This window comes from Capra hircus, chromosome 2 (genome assembly GCF_001704415.2).
Source record: "Capra hircus breed San Clemente chromosome 2, ASM170441v1, whole genome shotgun sequence".
Lineage (NCBI taxonomy): Eukaryota > Metazoa > Chordata > Mammalia > Artiodactyla > Bovidae > Capra > Capra hircus.
The window spans coordinates 8,271,890-8,291,122 of record NC_030809.1 but is presented as its reverse complement, the minus strand read 5'-3'; the positions used below and the strand labels follow the sequence as shown (position 1 = coordinate 8,291,122).

The following is a 19,233-nucleotide window of genomic DNA, read 5'->3' as shown; positions in this document are numbered from 1 at the left end:
CTGTGGAGTGATTGTCAGCGTCCCACCAGGCCCAGGGTCACAGCTGAGTCATTACCGCTGCCCTTCCCCGCAATCAGTGGCACTGAAGGGACACGTCTGAGGAAACCGGTGGCTAGACTATGGGACTTCTCTCTTTCAACAGGGAGACCCTCAATAACTATTTACATTGAAATATTTACAGAATTTTGGCCAAAACCATACATTAATAAACCTAACACAAAGGATAGTGAGAAAGAATTCTGACCACTGAATAGTTTTTAAAAACAAGAACATGTTTATATTTCATCTAATATTTGACACAGAACAGGCCACATTTAAATAAACACATTAAATCTTCAGAACATTTTAATTGAAGTTTTGGACCTTGGATATGACAAATACTCATATAAGATGCTTCCATGATTTCTTTTGTGATTTATTTTTATAAACATGATAAAATGTAATAAAAATTTCTCACGTGAAATACTTTTCTGCAACATTTTACAAGTTAATCAAATGTAATCAAATGTGTATCACAATAGATTTTGCTGTGGTTGTTTAAAGAGAGAGTTCTCATGATTTTAATATAATACAAATTTAAGTTGAGACTATACTCAGAAAGTTTAGAAAATGGCATTACAAAAGACTGGGAGTGAGTAGTAAAAAACAAAACCCACGCAGGGCTGCTGGGCAGTGACGAATCAGAAGCTTTCACTGCCATAAGTCTTCAGTGCGGCCAAACTTAAAAACGAGTCCTCTGTAAAAAGAACAAGAAATATCACATGACTGGCTGAGTTTGGGGAAAAAAGACGACGAGAGATTTAGAACTGTGGGGAGCCAGCGACAAAGAATAACTGATGAGCTGTATGGAAAAAACCCACGGGATGTATCAGAACAGAATCTGATCGTTCTATGGTAGTAGGCTCTGCCAATGTTCTCAACTGTGCTGTTTACCACAAGCTACCCTGCAACCTGAACTTCTGTACAGTGTTTAGTGTGTAACCATTATATGTCTGATATTACCTAATTCCTTTAACAAGCCTTTTCTGAGTCAAGACGGCAGTGCGAGAAGCTAGGGTTATACAGGCAAAGATGCAGTCCCGGCCTTCAAGTTGCTTATGCTCTTGATGACACAACGTGGTAAGTAAAGGGGGTCAGGGGTGGGGAGAGGCATACATACCACATGTTAAGTGAGCAGAGAACGTATGGGGATTTTTTTTTTAATATTTATTTCTTTGGCTGTGCCAGGTCTTAGTTGTGATATGGGATCTGGGATCTGGTTCTCAGACCAGGGATTGAACCCAACTCTGCATCGCAAGCGCAGTCTTAGCCACTGGACCACCAGGAAGTCCTGTATGGGGACTTATTTTGCCTGAATGTGTCAGGAAAGGACTTACAGAGGTGGTGATATTAGAAGAACATGGAAGGATAGCAGGAGTTTGAATGGCAGGGTGGGAGAAGCAGGAGCTGGTGGGATGGTGAAGATGTTTTAGGGGAGGAAATGGCAGATCAAAAGGCAAAGAGGGGAAAAATAAAAAAGGCAAAGAGGAATAAAAGACCACGGGTCCTTAGGCAAAGCCCCAGAGGTGGACATGTCAGGAAATGCCCTCACAGAGCCTACACTCAAGGTTTTATTTTGGGAAGTGTCTATAGCTATTTTTTACGGCTTCAATTTAAGAGGGCAGATGCATAAGAACACACACACACGTTCATTTGGGTTTTCCTGTATGATCTTATGGAAAAACCTGAACAAAGTTTTTGGCTAATTCATATATACCTCGATATAAATACCTCTGGTGTAGTAGAGCAGGGGAGAGTCCAATATGGATAGAGTACAGTTTAAGAGACAGGAGAATAAGAAATGGCAGCGGCCAGGATTTAGCAAGCCAATTGACCAGAGTGGCAAACTGCCCACAAGGGCCTTCGGGAGCCTCAGATGAGTCAAGCGGGCGGGCACCAGTCTGTGATCTACTAAAGGCAGCTCGGGCCCAGGCAATGCAGGAGCCAGGACTAGGCAGAGACGCATCTCCGGGTAAAAGAAACAACTTTGGCTCCAGACGATTGTTGCTGAACCAGGGCCCAGGATCGGCAGATCCTCTAGTTTTTCAAGAATTCAGATTTTTAGGTAAAATACCTTCATTTTTAAATGTCAGCTCAATGAAACAAAACAATACTGTTTTGAATTTTGCTGGATGGCCCCTAGTGGCAATCTCTTCTATCAAAGTGTTAGTCACTCAGTGGTGTCAGGCTTGTTTGTGACACCATGGACTGCAGCCCATCAGGCTCCTTTGACCATGGAATTTCCCAGGCCAGAATACTGGCGTGGGCTGCCATTTCCTAGTGTTTTAGAAGGAACACTGATAGAGGAAAACAGGACCCAAGAGAGATATCAGTCAAAAGTGTGAAGTGCTCACGAAAGGATGAGAATGACTGAACCTAACGAAGGAAATGGACACAAAGAGAAGAGGGTTAAGACAATCCAGAAGGAAACTCATCAGGGCTTGGATGCTAGGGGGCTAAGGCAGGGAGAAATGAAAAGCAGACACTACAATGGCTTCTGCTGGTTCTCATCTGTTTTCCAATTTCCAGTGTATACTCAAAAGATATACACTCAATCAAAATGGTCCATTTTAAAACGTTTCATAGGAAATTCCCTAGCGGTCCAGTGGTTAGGACTCTGCACCTCCAGTGCAGGGGGCCTGGGTTTGCTCCCTGGTTGGGGAACTAATATCCTATGAGCCGCTCAGCACAGCCAAAACAAAATAGGTTTCACAGGCCTTTATAAAGGTAAGCACTTGAGTGTTTTTTGATGAAAAAAAAAAAAAGCAACCAGGAAGTCGCCTATACCCTCTCATAGAATTCTCCTTTATAAAGGATTTCATAAACCTCCCAAAAGTGATTGATCTGTGTTCTTCCAGGTAATTTCAAAACTACTGCTACAAAAAAAGAAAAACCAGAGTTGGGTATGAGGGGCCCCTACTCCACAGAGAACTTAAAAGAGGCATAGCTTAACTTTAAACCCTAGCCACCAGATGCAATCTGCAACCTTAAGAGTTTCTTAGGCAAGAGTCAGTCCCTTTTGCGTTGTCAGATGGTTACCTTTGGTACTGATTTCTGTTTCTGATTTCTGAAACAACAGTTTCTAAGTTTGTTGCTAAGAACTGTTCTGTTATAATTCAAAAATGGTAGGCAATCTGCTACAACTATTCTGACAATGGTGTCTATTAGTTGGATTTAACTTCTATTTGCTTACAGTATTTTCACAAAACTGAATTAGTTTTAAAGAGTACAATAGCAATACATGAGAAATTAACCAAACTTGTTGCATAGAAAAATAATGTTTTATAACTAACTTGAGACAAGCCAGCAATTGGTTTTTAAGGTTTTGTGAAACGTGATAACTACTGCATGAACTTATGTGTTTCTTCCCTCATTGGAAAAGATAAAAATTTCCCACAAATCTCTCAATCCTCTGGCTCCTCCTCCCTGCTCTGACAGAGGAACTTCTCTGCCGGAAATAGCATCTCAAGGTGGAACTTACTTTATCCTCCACCTCTGCTAGAGTAAATAATGATTATAACACAGAAGGCCGCTGTTTGCCCTTCCCTGGCTGGTTCTTGGTAAGTCCCCTCCCCACCACTCCATCCTGAAGCTTTTCTGACCCCTGCCTTTGACCCTGTTACGCTACTTTCCATTGGCTGAAGTTGTTGGACACTGAATTCCCATGAGCACCTCTAACCCTGTGGAGATTCTCGAGTACTGAGCTCAGATGCCTGGTCCTTCTTTAAAGATGCTCAAGCCTCAGTGTTATAGCTTGAAAGGAAAAGAAATTCTAAACATCAAAACTGTCCCTCTAATAAACACATGCTATATAATACATCACCCTACAAAGTAACAAATCTACCCATATTTACCAAATTTACATAACTTGGGGAGTGAGGTTGGTTCACTTCCTATTTTTCAAGTAGAGTGTTATATTCGTTAAAAAAAAAAGAGACGGGAGGGCAGGAAGGAAACAGAACTAATATTAAGCAACTGGTTGAAAACAAAGGAGAAAATGTTAATTAAACTCATTCGAAATTCCATCCTCCTGGAGCCTGAACTTCAGAGTCAGATAGGCTGAATTTTAGCCACACGGTCTGAACATGATCTCTGTGCCTATTTCTCACATATAAAATGATGGTAACAATGGAGCCACCTTCAGAGTTTTGGGAATCAACTGGGAGCATGCATGTAACACATTAAGAATGGTGCCTTGCACATAAAAATTGCTCAAGAAACTTTGGGCATTATTATTTTCTGCACAAAAATCAATGCCTTAACATTAGAATTAAAAAAAAAAAACAACTCTTCAGTTTTCTCCGCTAGTTTCAAGATGCAAGGTATGCAAGGCTGTATATCTTGCCACATGTAAATTCACATTTTTCTTATTTCTAAACTGATTTTATAACTGATTGCAAAAATGCATTGTGGTGGAATGGAAAAAGTGTGAATACCAACTGCTGGCTATCGTTAAAGGGTAACTATTAGCATTCCATGAGTGGTTCAAGTAGACAGGGGTTATCTATCTCCTTTCAGGAGGTGGGTGGGAAGGGACAAGGAAGGGAAGGGACAGTCCTAGAACAGACTGTCCTAGAATATACAGCAGTTTTGTTTTTTTAAAAAAACCTTTTCTGGATTAAGGACATTTTTGAAAATTTGATGAAAGCCATAGGCTCTCTTCCCAGAAATAAACAGAAAAACCAATGTCTTGCATGCAGACATGTCTGGTGGTTCCCAATCTTTAGAAGCCTACCCATGCATGGAATGGGAATTAAGGACTCCTGATACACAGGATAAAGAGAAGTTTCTGTTGTTTTCTGGGGAGGTGGGGTGAAGAGGGAGGCTAGGGAAAGGAAAAAGGGAATGCCCTATACGTCCAGAAAAGAATGAACATTAGAAAAGATTAGTGATAGAAAGCATTAAGGTTTTTAGGGTCTAAGTAATCTTTTAATTTGTCACTACATCAGAAGGATAAAAAAAGGTCAAGGCTTTACACCTCAAATATCACATACAAATTCAAGTGACACCAAGGACATAAAGAACCATAAAATGCATCCAGAAACAAAACTTTAAGGAGAAATGGTTTTAAGCAGGCTTTCATTAAAAGTAACTGTTAGAGATATAAATTTTAAATGAACAGTGTCAGTGCTAGGTAACTAAATCTATATGAATCACAATTCTTCATTAAAGGGGAGGTGGTGGCATTAAAAAAAAAAATCAATGTATGTTTCCAAGGTTGGCAGTAAACCAACCCACTTATTAAAAATATCTGTCTCAGTCTCATTCTTCATATTTTATGACAATAACATGGGGGAGAGGCATTAGACAGGGGGAAATTAAGCAACTAAATACGGTAAATGACATAAAATTAAGTATTATTTTTTAAAAAAGAAAAAAAAAAAGATAGGATGAAGAATGCAAAACAAACTTACCCAAAAAAGATGAAGGCATTTTGGAAAAATACAGCAATCCCAGGGTATACTATGGCTTTTTCTATAAAAGTAATTGTAACAGTTAGAGGTGCATGATCTCGAAACATTCAGTTTCTGCTAAACTGGTGAATATCAGTTTTCCTGCCTAACATAATCGATTTTTCTGGCAACAGTGATTGGTGTGGTTATTAAATGACACAGTACATACGAGTGTAGTTCTGGTTTAATAAACGGTAGCTTCCTTCACTTAATACCGAGCGCATATTGTGTACTAGTGCTGCTGAATGTGCTGAGGATAGTGCAGTAAATAAAACAGGCAAAATGTTTGCTTTCGCGGCGCTAAACACTGTTGAGAATAAATAAAAGAAAAAGTCAAGCAGGAAAGGTATTGGAAGTGTACTGAATGAGAATATACGGGTGGCCAGAAAGACCTCATGGGAAGGTGACGCATGGAAAGGTGTAAGGACGTGAAGAAAGTGAGGGCAGGAGCCGTGCAGAAGCATCAGAACAGCAAGCGCAAAAGCCCCGGGGTGGGAGCGCGCCGAGTGCATTAGAGGAGCAGCCGCGTGGGCCAGAGAGAGGGAAGCAGGAGACGGGTCAAGGAGGACGCGGCGCAGGGTGGGGGCGCGGTGCAGATCCTGCCCAGCCTCACAGTCGTGCTGAGGACTCTGATTTTCAATCTGGGTGAGAGGACAAACAATCACTGAAAGGTTCTGAGCAACAAAGTGACTTGAGCTGACACCCTTCAGCAGATCTTCTGGCTGCAGTGCGGACAGTAGACTGGGGCAGGGGGCCAAGGGGGGCGAGGGGGGGTAGGGGACCCAAACAAGCTATTTTAGGAAAGCAGGCCGCAGACTATCATGGATGGAACCAGGGTGGGAGCAACACAAGAGATAGAAAGTGGTCATATTCAGGATGTACTTGAATAGCAGAATCAACAGAATTTGTGGATGGATTAGGCTGTGGGATGTAAGACAAAGAGATGTCATCTTTGACGGGACTTAACCACCTGTGTTTTGGGCCTAAACACCTGGATCAAGAAAGTAGCCACTAAGATAGGAAAGACAGCCAAAGGACCATTTTGTCCCGATTTTATCCTGGACTGAAGTTGAAATTCTCCTAAGTTTTTACTATTGGAGCTGTCAGTGATCACTCACTGACAAAGCGAGGAGTGATAAATAGCAACTTTTCCTCCTAAGAGTTTTAAATCACTGTGACTACCATAATAGCTGGTTTGGATAGGCCCTCCGTACTAGAAAGCCACAATAAATGACTCACTAGAATGACTCATAAGGATTCTATATAAAGGCACTTCATAAAATTACAGATTTGCTGCTAATAATTCTCAAAGCATAACTTGGCTTCAGAAGCCTTTAGGAAAATAACTTCAAAGGCTATGAGATGAACACATTTCTACAAAAAGGGGCTCAGTATTAATAGTTGTTATCTAGGAAAGAAGAACTATCAGTAATTTTACTTTCCTCTTTGAGCTCTTTTATATTCTCAGTTTTCTACAATGAATAACAATTATGCAATTCACATGATAAAAAAGCAACATTTTTGTTTTTAAAATATGATGATGATAAATTTTGTAGCAGCAAGGGAATTTCGCATGATAGGCATAAGGCTAGGTTCAAAACTATACTTATACTATGATTACAACTATTTGAGAAACAAAAGAAACCAAAGAAAATATACCAAAATATTTAAGAGCAGTAAGATTATTAGTTTTTCTTTTCTTTCTTTTCTATGTTTTTAGCAACATGGTTTTATAATAAATTACATAAATAAAAGAACTATAAATATTTAAAACTGCCTATCATTCCTACCTGCAAGATTTAAACAATTTGAATAAAAAAAAATCAGGAAACCAATCATTTTAATCCAAGAAATTACATTTTATCTAACAAAGTGAAGTGTTAAAATATGAGCTAGATTAGATTTCTGCTGGTCGGGTTTGGCAAATCATTAATATTTTATTTTTTACTATGATAAGCATAGTCGATTTTACCTAGAACACTGAATGAATTTCATATTTTTCTGGGGTCCCTCAAGGCAAAAATTCAATCAGGGACCTAACAGTAGGTCTCCTCTTAGCTTGTCTCAAACTGGTCTTATACAGCAGATATGCACTAAGTGTTAATTCGCTTTTTTATCTAAAAGAAGATGATGATATATTAGCAAGGAGGCTGAGCTCAATAAATTTCAATTCTAGGATGTTAAAGCTTTGCCTGCATATTTTTCAGCAAGTCAAGACTTGCCAAATAGCTGGACAAGGTATGTGTTCTGCTTTTGAGGTTTCTGGAAGCCAAACAGAAACAAGGTATGGAGCTCTGCCCCATTCCTTCCAGGCTCTAGATGAGAAGAAAAAATACAGGAGAAAGGAACACTGAAAACACAGCAAACAAACAAATACAAATATAGATTAGGGAGGGGGGTTCCTGGGCACAAATGCATTGCTAGTAGTTGGCTGAACTATACAAAGAAAACTTTATTCTAAGAAAAAAACAACTTTAATGCAAAATTTCAAAATTCCATTGAAGTAAAAGGTAAACCGCGTTTTCTCTTACCTTTAGCAACATACCCTCCGAAAAGAATCCACATCGATGCAATCAGAGAGCCAAAGGCCAACATGAAACCAATGAACAGCCAAATGCGAGCCCCTTAAGAGAAATAATATTTTACCAGAATTGTTTCTTATATGGCAGCACTCAGTTCAATTAGCTTTTCAAAAGAGGTCAAAAACCCAGAGAGAAAAACATGTGCAGTTGCCATCAGAGTCTAAAGCAAAGAACAGTGGGAACTGCGCTAAGGGCAGTCAGTGTGGACGCTGGCCGTTTCCCTGTCGACTTTTGTCTTTACATTTTAAGTGCCTAGACTGCATTAAAATTACATTAACAGGGAAAGACAATCAACTTACAAATCACATTTATATAATATTTATGAAGATTTACTATAAAATAAACAGAGTAATAGCATCTGGTGCCATCACTTCATGGCAAATAGATGAGGAAACAATGGAAACAGTGACAGACCTTATATCCTGGGCTCCAAAATCACTGCAGATGGTGACTGCAGCCCATGAAATTAAACGACACTTGCTCCTTGGAAGAAAAGCTATGACCAACCTAGACAGTATATTAAAAAGCAGAGACATTGCTTTACCCACAAAGGTCCGTCTAGTCAAAGCTATGGTTTTTCCAGTAGTCATGCATGGATGTGAGAGTTGGACTATAAAGAAAGCTGAGCACCAAAGAACTGATGCTTTTGAACTGTGGTGTTATAGAAGACTTATGAGAGTTCCTTGGACTGCAAGGAGCTCAAACCAGTTAATCCTAAAGGAAATCAGTCTTAAATATTCATTGGAAGGACTGATACGAAAGCTGAAACTCCCAATACTTTGGCCACCTGATGCGAAGAACTGAGTCACTGGAAAAGATCCTGATTCTGGGAAAGATTAAAGGCAGGAGAAGGGGATGACAGAGGATGAGATGGTTGGATGGCATCACCAACTCAATGGACATGAGTTTGAGTAAGCTCTGGGAGTTGGTGATGGACAGGGAAGCCTGGTGTGCTGCAGTCCATGCGGTCGCAAACAGTCAGACACAACTGAGTAACTGAACTGATTGAAACAGTCATTAGTTCACCTAAAGTGAATTCTGAGATGAGTGTATTTAATTAGAACAAATGCATTTTAATAAAAACCCTGCCTTGTTCAATAAAGCACAGCAAATAATGTTATATGTAAATTTCTGATTTCATACCCAAGATATAAAACAATAGTTCTGAAATAATAAGCTCTTATTTATAGATGTGATATGATACACAAATACAACCAGCTCTGGACCCCCAGAGCTGTGTTAACATTTATCTCTTCATTTAGATTTTACAAGGTCACAGTATATCTGTATCTGTATCTGTATCTATCAGTATATCTGTATTGCTTCTACTTAAGTTCTTCTATTGGTAACAGAGAGTGAACCAGAGGGAGTCTGAAAACACAGACCAGAATTGACCACTGCAGTTCTTTTTATTTCATTAGGGCGGGGGGGAAAAAAGTCACCTGAAACTTGCCTATATTCAGGTTTATTTTTGTATGGATATAAGTTTACCATTTAAAGTGCTCAATAAGTATCTGTCTCCTCAAATTTTTGACTAAATTGGACCCTACAGGAAGCTGTGCTACAAACATCCTGTACTCTGCCTACCTTGGGCACATGGCCATGGGGTCCAGGGGACATGAATTCCTTAGGGGAGAAAGGCAGGCCTAGGTAAATCTAAGCACTACAACTCTATTATCCTATTCAGTTTTGCAAGATTAAAAGAGTTCTGGAGACCGGCTGCACAATAAACATGAATGTACCTACTACTAAACTGTACACTTAAAAATAGTTATGATAGTAAATTTTATGTTGTGTATTGTCAAACATGCCAAAAACTATGAACCTAAGCTGTATCAAAATGCTAATTCAATCAAGTAAGGTTGGCAAAAAAGGGAAGAAAATAATTTATATAGTAAAGCTTCAAGTACTAGAGAGTCTGTTTTGCACTTGGCATAATGCATTCTTCATTATATACTGTTTTTTACTATACACTGTATACATTTATATCTATACAGTACTATTATTGCACAGGGTTATATACTCAAAACTCTGTATTCTGAACTATTTGGCAACCATTGACCAAATGCAACTTTTACCTTAGGCCTTGGAACCTACAGCCTCTCCTTAGACACATCTCCATCCAGACAAGTGGCCCTTACATGTATATTTCTTATTTTAAGAGTGTACAGTAAGATGTTGTTTGCATCTATTTACCTGTTTGACCCAGGCAACCTTCACTGTAACTGTCACCTCGGACTTGTCCATTTGATACTGCATTAATCCTGTGTGAACAAAATAAAACCAACAAATCAGGGTCTCTGACTCTAAGAGGAAATTATCCATGACATCAAACTGCCAGGTACAATAAGCTATTGTTGTTGCTGAGCCGCTAAGTCAGGTCCAATTCTTTGCCACCCCAATGGACTGCACCATGCCAAGCTTCCCTGTCCTTCACTATCTCCTGCAGTTTGCTCAAATTCATGTCCATTGAGTTGGTGATGCTATCTAACCATAGAGTTCTGCAAATTTAAGTCTTCAGGAGTCTTGATACAACAATAGGCAAGGCCCCTCAATCAGTATCCTGTAATGTACTGGATATAGTCCCCAGGCCAGCAGAATCAGCATCACCTGGACATGCTTTAAAATGAGAATTCCCTGGTTCTACCCCAAGTTCTGGGTGGAGGGCCCAGCAATCCTTTAGATGATTCTGATTCTTGTCAAAACTTGAGAATGAAATTCTTAGAATTATATCTTGCTAAGACTGGAATGATCTTTAGCTTGGTTCTATCTAGTTTTCTGTTTGTACACATCAGACATACTCAGCACGAAGAGACGCAAGCAGTAAAATATTGCTCTGCCAATCCCTGACACATGTTCCAAACATAAAAAGTCTTTCACTGAGCTTTACAGAATACCACTCTAAATTGAGACAGCCTTGCTTTCTCTAGAAGTCTGCTCTGGGGACTTCCCTGCCATTTCAGTGGCTAAGCCCCTATACTCCCAATGTGTCTGGGGGCTGGTGGGGGCGGGGGGGGTGTGTGGCAGGTTGGGGGTGGGGCCTGGGTTCAATCCCTGGTCAGGGAACTAGATCCCACATGCTGCAACTAGAGTTCCCATGCTGCAACTAAAGAGCCAGCTCAGCCAAATAAACAAATATTAAAACAAGAAGAACAGAACAAAGAGGACCGCTGTTTTTCTTCCTGAGTCCTTTTCGGTGATCTGACATTTCAACCACAACCCATATGTTAATTTGGTAATATTTAAAAATCTTTACTCAACTATATGTAAAACATATTTCTCTTGTGACAATCTGTGCAAGTCGCATCACTAGCGATGACACTTACATTAAGAAGGCTACAGTTGCTATAACACCACACGCATGGTAGGAATGGTTGAATTCGTCCATGTGGGGATAAATGACAGCTGCATCTATGATAATCCACCAGCCTGTAAAAAACTAAGAGAAACCACAGGAGCAGAAATGACAGTCATTTCATCTCTTACTGGCTAAAAAGCAAAGAATCTAAGTGAAGAGATCCCTTCTAATAAAGTCCAAAATTTTCTTAAATGTTCCAGCAGTTTCTTGCATATAATTAGCACTTGGCCTAGTATCTGATGAAAGACTAGATACCCTAAAGTCCCACAGCTATTATTTATTTATTTATTATTATTTTTTTTATCCACAGCTATTATTTATTAACACAAACTTCTTTTTAAGATGATTACAATCATTCTTTTATACTGTCATTTAAAAAGTCTGTGATCTAATTTTTGTGAACTAGAAGTAAATTATATTTCATGGCAGGAGAAAGGAAAAAAGTCATTTAGACTTGAACTGACAAGAGGAGTGGCCTGTTGCTGACGATAACAGCCTCCAGAAAGATATTACTGAAAATGAAAAAAACAGTACTCAAAATAATATGGGGAATAATTATTTTTGATAGAATTTTAGCTAGTCTCTTACTGCTGTGAAATAAACAATCTGCTGTGTAGCACTGCTTCCTCTTTTGATGAACTATAGTGCAGTCTACAGATGCTTTCAGGGGTGATGCTAAATTCAATTAAAACACAAAATTATACTTATCTTAATTGAATTTGGCTCTGGAAATTATCAAGGGCAAACGTAAAATGAAAAAAGACATTAAAACTGCATAAATATTTTTTATCACTTGAACAGACACTTACAATAAGATGATATTAACCAAATTCTGACATGTAGTTTAGCAGATTTGGAAAGTAAATCCCCTTCTCTATCCCCACTTCCAACCTTGACCTAGTTAGCTCTGGGAACTGCCATCTTTAGGCAATTATTTATAAATAACTATTTTAGGTTAATCAAATTATTTTTCCAGGTTACAGACAGATCTATACTCTAGTAATGACATTTTTACTGGGCAGCACAAGTATTCTTTTGCCTTTTTTTTTTTTTTAACCCTTTGAGCCCAACATACTCAAGATATTTTCTTCAGAGACTAAAATTCAAAGCTTTTTTTTTTAAATATAAGAGCAAAATTTCTATAGTAGTTTTATATTTCGACATTACTCTGGAAAAATTTAGGACAATTATTTTTCATAGATTATAACTTTCAAGAGGCTAGGCAAAGAGACGTATTTAAACTTAGATTTTTGTTTGTTTACTTAAAATTCACTCTTTAGAGTATATGTCAACAGTAGAGCACAAAAAAAAATCACATGCCTTGAAGGATTTGTATTATAAATAAGAATTTTACTCTATAAATTACTTCTAAACAATATATTTTAATGAGCTCTTTATTTATCTAATGAGACTGAAAAGTTAAGTTATGGAGAAATGCAGTCATATCTTTTGAATGGTTTTGACCTGATTGTTTCTTGAACACTTCTTGGTACTCATTAAGAGGAGGCATAATCCACATTGTGAATAAACACATAAAATATACTCTCTTACTATACTACGCTTTATGCAGCAAAAGAAAAATAATATCAAATTTCAAGCCACAATGTCAACTCTTTAATGGAATACCTAAATCCTCTCATAAATAAAAATATCAACATTTATTTTTAAAAATTCAGTGGTCAAAGATAAAATACATAGTACATACTTAAAGAAATCACACAGAATTCAAAATACATAAAAACAAACACATCGAATTAAGGAAGGCCCCAATGATCAAGGACACTTACTAGAACACCAGCAGCAATGGAAGCAATAGTATTGCGCTTTTCCCCCCAATCAATGCACTCTGAGCACCTCAAGCCTTCCAGAAATCCAGACATTTTTTCAGGTCACTTAAACAAACAAACAAACAAACAAACAAAACTTAATATAGTACTTCTAGTGAATTGCTTCAAATCTGACTTATGTTTCTAGAAAATAACAGTTTAGGAATAATTTAATAAAAATGAAGTTACAAATACTTTATTTGCTACATATACTTCAGAATATTTGGGATTCAGCTTTTGATGAATTTCCCCAAAACTCTGGAAAACAAAGTGTGGACTCATTTAGTTGTGTTTTTGTTTTTTTTTTTTAATTTAAAAAGATGATTTTAAGCAAAAGTGGGTATCCAAATATTGAAAAAAATGTATAATGATTATTAACTTTAATTCCAAACTAAGTTATTATGTGCTTTAGATATTTAGAGTCCAGGAGCACTAGCACAGTGAAGAGACAAATGATAAAATTTTGATTCTGAGTTAAAGTATGGGCTCAGATGAAAAATATTTCTCTCAGCAATTTACACATTTTATCTATAACATGTTTCTTCACGTCAAGTCCTTTCACTTCATTATTTTTTTCCAAGCCTGTCTTTTGGCTTCATTTCTATGTAAAAGTGAAAGTGAAAGTCGCTCAGTCGTGTCCGACTCTTCGAAACCCCATGGACTGTATCACGGAATTCTCCAGGCCAGAATCCTGGAGTAGGTAGTCTTTTCCTTCCCGAGGGGATCTTCCCAACCCAGGGATCAAACCCAAGTCTCCCGCATTGCAGGCAGAATCCTTACCAGCTGAATCATAAGGGAAGCCCTCTATGTAAAGAACAGCCATTTCATTTTAATAATCTCTACCTCTGATTCTAACGTTTTCCAGCCAAAAGAAAGCACAAAATTGAAGTCAGTATTAATTCAGACCATTAAAAAAGGAAAAAGGGAATAACGAAAGGACAGGAAAGGAAGGAGGGGCTTCCACTATGGATCAGAGGGTAAAGAATCCGCCTGCAATGCGGGAGACCACAGGACACACGGGTTGGAGCCCTGGGTCGGGAAGATCCCCTGGAGGAGCAGGGCATGGCAACCCACTCCAGTATTCTTGCCTGGAGAATCCCATGGACAGAGGAGCCTGGTGGGATACAGTCCAAAAGGTCGCAGAGTCAGACACGACTGAGCGACTAAGCACGCACGCGCGCGCGCGCGCACACACACACACACACACGAAAGGAAGGATGAAACCAAAGAAAGAAAAACGAATCCACTGCTAAATTACCACGGATAAATTACCATAGACGATTACACAAAACATTCCTTTGAGCTGGGCTGTACAGACCTGGTGTGAGACACATCCATATTATCTGTCTCAGAATATGAAAAAGCCTGCCTTAAGTGTAAATTGTTAATCAAGCAAACATCCAAATTCCTACAGTGAATCTTAATCTCTATGAAGCTATTCTGTAGTTGGCAACCGGGGTTGTTACAAAAGTAACGAATTCAGTTGGAAACTCCCTTTTAAAAATTAAATTAAAAGCTGTGTTAACAGGCCTTGAGGACAAGTCTAATTTTGAAAATTAACTTAAAAAAAAATTCTTCCCTGGGAGGAAGGGCAATCCAGTATCTTTTTCTTTCGATCTACCCCATGACTCCACCCCGAATCCTCCGTTTTTTCTTGGTTTACGACCCGCACACTCAACCCCAAACTCCGCCCCTCCAGATTCCGGGGATGTGAGGTGTAGAGGGTGGCCCGCGACCGGGAAGACGTGGGAACGAGATCTAGCTCTTCGAGCTCGGCCATGTCCCTCGCCGAGGGGACCAGCCGGCTTAACCTCCTTCCCGAGTGCCAGCTTCCCCAGATCTAAAGTAGCGGGGGCGGCGGGGAGGAGCATGGTGATTTTCGATTTTCAGGGATCCTGCGACGTCCAGGGGAGGGCACTGTCCGGAGCGCGGAGGTGGTCGCCCTCTCCCGCCCCCGGCCGAGCACAGGTCAGCAGGAAGTGGGCAGGAAAGAAGGGTCCAGCAAGGCGCTGACTTGAGCCTGCAGCTTCTCCAAGAGGATGGACGCAACGACCCAGGCAGTATCAGCCGGGCAGACGGTTCCGGCCTCAATCGGCCGGCCCCTCCCCTTCCCCCGACTCCGGCCTCGTACTTACAGTTTTATGTCCAGCCTGGCCGGTGCAGTAAATCCGGAGCCCGGTGTCGCGCCGGGGCCGGGCCTACTACCACCTACCCCTCCAAGTTCCAGCCAAGAAAACACAACACCCCCCGGCCGCCGGATACCCGGATGGAGCAGCCCCACCCCCAGGGCTCGGTCGCGCATGCGGAGACGGGGCAGAGACAGCGGGGCGTGGGTAAAGAGGACCGGCTGGAGGAGGGCCGGAGAGAGCCACGCCCACCGCGCGGAGTCTCTGCTCACGCCCCACGGGCTGTCAGTTCAGTCGCTCAGTTGCGTCCAACTCTTTGCGACCTCACGGAGTGCAGCACGCCAGGCCTTCCTGTCCATCACAAACTCCCCGAGCTTACTGAAACTCATGTCCATTGAGTCGGCGATGCCATCCAACCATCTCATCCTCTGTCGTCCCCTTCTCCTCCTGCCCTCAATCTTTCCCAGCATCAGGGTCTTTTCAAATGAATCAGTTCTTCACATCAGGTGGCCAAAGGATTGGAGCTTCAGCATCAGTCCTTCCAATGAATATTCAGGACTGATTTCCTTTAGGATTGACTGGTTTGATCCCCTTGCAGTCCAAGGGACTCTCAAGAGTCTTCTCCAACACCACAGTTGGAAAGCATCAATTCTTGGAAAGTCAGCTTTCTTTATAGTCCAACTCTCACATCCATACATGGTTACTGGAAAAACTATAGCTTTGACTATACAGGCATTTGCCAGCAAAGTAATGTCTCTGCTTTTTAACATGCTGTCTAGGTTTGTCTTCCAAGGAGCAAGCATTTTTAAATTTCATGGCTGTGGTCACCTTCTGCAGTGATTTTGGAGCCCAAGGAAATAAAGTCTTTCACTGTTTCCATTGTTTCCACATCTATTTGCCATGAAGTGATGGGACTGGATCCCATGATCCTGGTTTTTGGTAGCCGTTCCCTTCTCCAGGAGATCTCCCCAACCCAGGGATTGAACCCTGGTCTCCCACATTCCAAGTGGGTTCTTTACCGGCTGAGCCACCAAGGAAGTCCAAGAATACTGAAGTGGGTAGCCTATCCCTTCTCCAGTGGATCTTCCCGACCAAGGAATCGAACCAGGGTCTCCTGCATTGCAGGTGGATTCTTTACCTGCTGAGCTAGTTTGTTAACATGATACTAAGTCCAGGAAATGCTCAAAATTGGTTTTAAGAAATATATTGAAAAGACCCTGCTTTGCAGAAAGTTTTCACTTTCATCTCAAGTTCAAAGGATTCGTTAACAAAATAAGCCTCTCTTTCTATACAAATAGATCATATTAATACTTATTAGGGAATTATCTAGCTTACTTTCAATATACTAACATTAAAAGAAAAGAGAACTAATAGAGGATACATCACTAAATAGGATTTTGACCAACTTACAGAGTTAAACAGTGCTGGGAAGTCCCGTAACAGCACATCTGGAATTCCAATTGGGAAAAGGTACTAGGAAGCACTCCTTGGGGTGAGAGAGTTTTGGAGTTCTCACTTATAACCCAGGACATAAACTGATATCATCATCAATTTGTAAGCAAATTGCAGCTCTGGTTTCTTGTTAATGCTGTTTGTTTTGTCATGTGAAACTTGGAATGTTGTTAAGCCTGGAGCTTGGTTTACCAGACCCCCTCTAGGGGCTCAACAATATCAAGATTCATCTCCTGTCTTATCTATGGCTTGCACCCACCTCAGGCAGTCCAGGAAGGTTAACAAACAAGATCAGAAGCCTGCTCTGCTTTGTCTCTGAAGTCTAAACAAGATTATCTATTTCAGTTCAATCCCTGGGTTGGGAAGATCCCCTGGAGGAGGGCATGGCAACCTACTCTAATATTCTTGCCTGGAGAATCCCTTGAACAGAGGAGCCTGGAGGGCTACAGTCCATAGGGTTGCAAAGAGTCAGACAGGACTGAAGTGACTCAGCACGCACAGTCTCAAAGATCTGAGGACTAGTTTTCCCTCGTGTGCCCATTTTGTTAATAGGCTTCATCCAGAGCGCCATGGTTTGTTACGGGAACATAAATTAGAGTCGGAAGTCACTTCCCTCCCAGATCTTCAACATTTTGCTGAACATTTTGAAAGAACAGTAGAACAGAAAAAGGCTATCAGGCAAATAAATTCGAGGTAACAATCCTGACCCAACTTTAACTAGTACATTCCTACTCCATGTTTTGACCCTGTTGGTAGAGATACTTGTAATCATAAGGGACATTGGTAGATTGGCCCACTTTTAACAATCCAGTTGCCCTATAAGAGAGCCCACAACTCCCAGATTCTTGTGATAACTGTCAACAATGATAAGGCTCCAAGAAGTTGCCCAGTAAGATACTTTCAATAATTCCTTTAACTTAAGAATGAAAATTAAAGTAAACTTAAATAGAGAATTTCTACCATATTGATAGATACCAGAGCAGCTCTATTTACTTATTTATTTTCTTTCTTTTTTTTTGGCTGTTCCACATGACTGGCGGGATCTCAGTTCCCCATGATGGACTGAACCCAGGCCATGGCAGTGAAAGCCTCGAATTCTAACCACTAGGCCCCCAGGGAGCCCCTTCCCACCCCCCACCTCCAACTCTATTTACTTTAAAACTGTCATGGCGGCTTCCCTGGTGGCTCAGCAGTAAAGAATCTACCTGCCTATGCAGAAGACACGGGTTAGACCTCTGGAAGATCCCACATGCCGCAGCGTAGCTAAGCCCATGTGCCACAGCTATTAAGCCTGTGCTCTGGAGCCCAGGAACCATAACTACTGAAGCCTGCACCGCAGTGAGAAGCCCACAGACTGCAACTACAGAGTAGCCCCCACTTGCCACAGCTAGAGATACGCCCGTGCAGCAGTGAAGACCCAGCGCAGCTGATACATAAATAAAAATTTAAAAATATTTAAAAGAAATAAAGCCACATGATACATGAAGAACTGCCTCGAAGTAATGTCAAGTTCAAAGAATTCCTTTATTGAAACCCATAACTGTTGGCTCTTTCTCTGAAAGTGATGTTTTACTATTATATGATACTACCCCTGTGAATTTCCTAGATACAGCTATTTATGATTTACAATAGTCAAGATGTGGGAGCAACCTAAATGTCCATCAACAGTTGAATGGATAAGAAGTTTAGTATGTGTACACACAGCATATAAACGCACTCACCCCCATGGAATATTGAAGTGAAGTGAAGTGAAGTCACTCAGTCGTGTCCGACTCTTTGCGATCCTATGGAGCCTACCAGGCTCCTCCCACCATGGGATTCTCCAGGCAAGAGTACTGGAGTGGGTTGCCATTTCCTTCTCCAGGGGATCTTCCTGACCCAGGGATCGAACCCAGGTCTCCCGCATTCCAAGCAGATGCTTTAACCTCTAAGCCACCAGGGAAGCCCCCAATGGAATATTACTCATCTGTAAAAAAGAATGAAGTCATGCCATTTGCAGCAACATGGATGGACCTAGAGAGTATCATACGGAGTGAAATAAGTCAAATAAAGACAAATATCATATGATATCACTTATATATGGAACCTTAAAAAATGATACAAATGATCTTATTTACAAAACAGAAATGGGCTTCCCTGATAGCTCAGTTGAAGAATCCACCTGCAATGCAGGAGATCCCAGTTCAGGCCACCCACTCCAGAATCCTGGCCTGGAGAATTCCATGGATAGTCCTTGGGGTTGCAAAGAATCGGACACCACTGAGTGACTTTTTCTTTCATTTTCGCTTTCACAAAACAGAAATAGGCTCACAGAAAACAAATTTACAGTTAGCAAAAGGGAAAGGAAGAGAGAAGGAATAATTTAGGAGTTTGGGATTAAGAGATACAAACTACTAT

The 19,233-nt window shown here is 40.6% G+C and overlaps 1 protein-coding gene across 1 annotated transcript; it reads right to left on the bottom strand.

Annotated features, from left to right (window-relative positions):
* On the bottom strand, window positions 252-15,560 carry TMEM50A (transmembrane protein 50A). The gene is made up of 7 exons (XM_005676835.3): window positions 15,394-15,560; window positions 13,220-13,324; window positions 11,401-11,513; window positions 10,271-10,338; window positions 8,024-8,116; window positions 5,454-5,514; window positions 252-736 (listed from the first exon to the last, which is right to left on the bottom strand). The coding sequence occupies exons 2-7, from the start codon at window positions 13,310-13,312 to the stop codon at window positions 691-693; spliced, it is 474 nt and encodes a 157-aa protein (XP_005676892.1). The 5' UTR covers window positions 13,313-13,324; window positions 15,394-15,560; the 3' UTR covers window positions 252-690.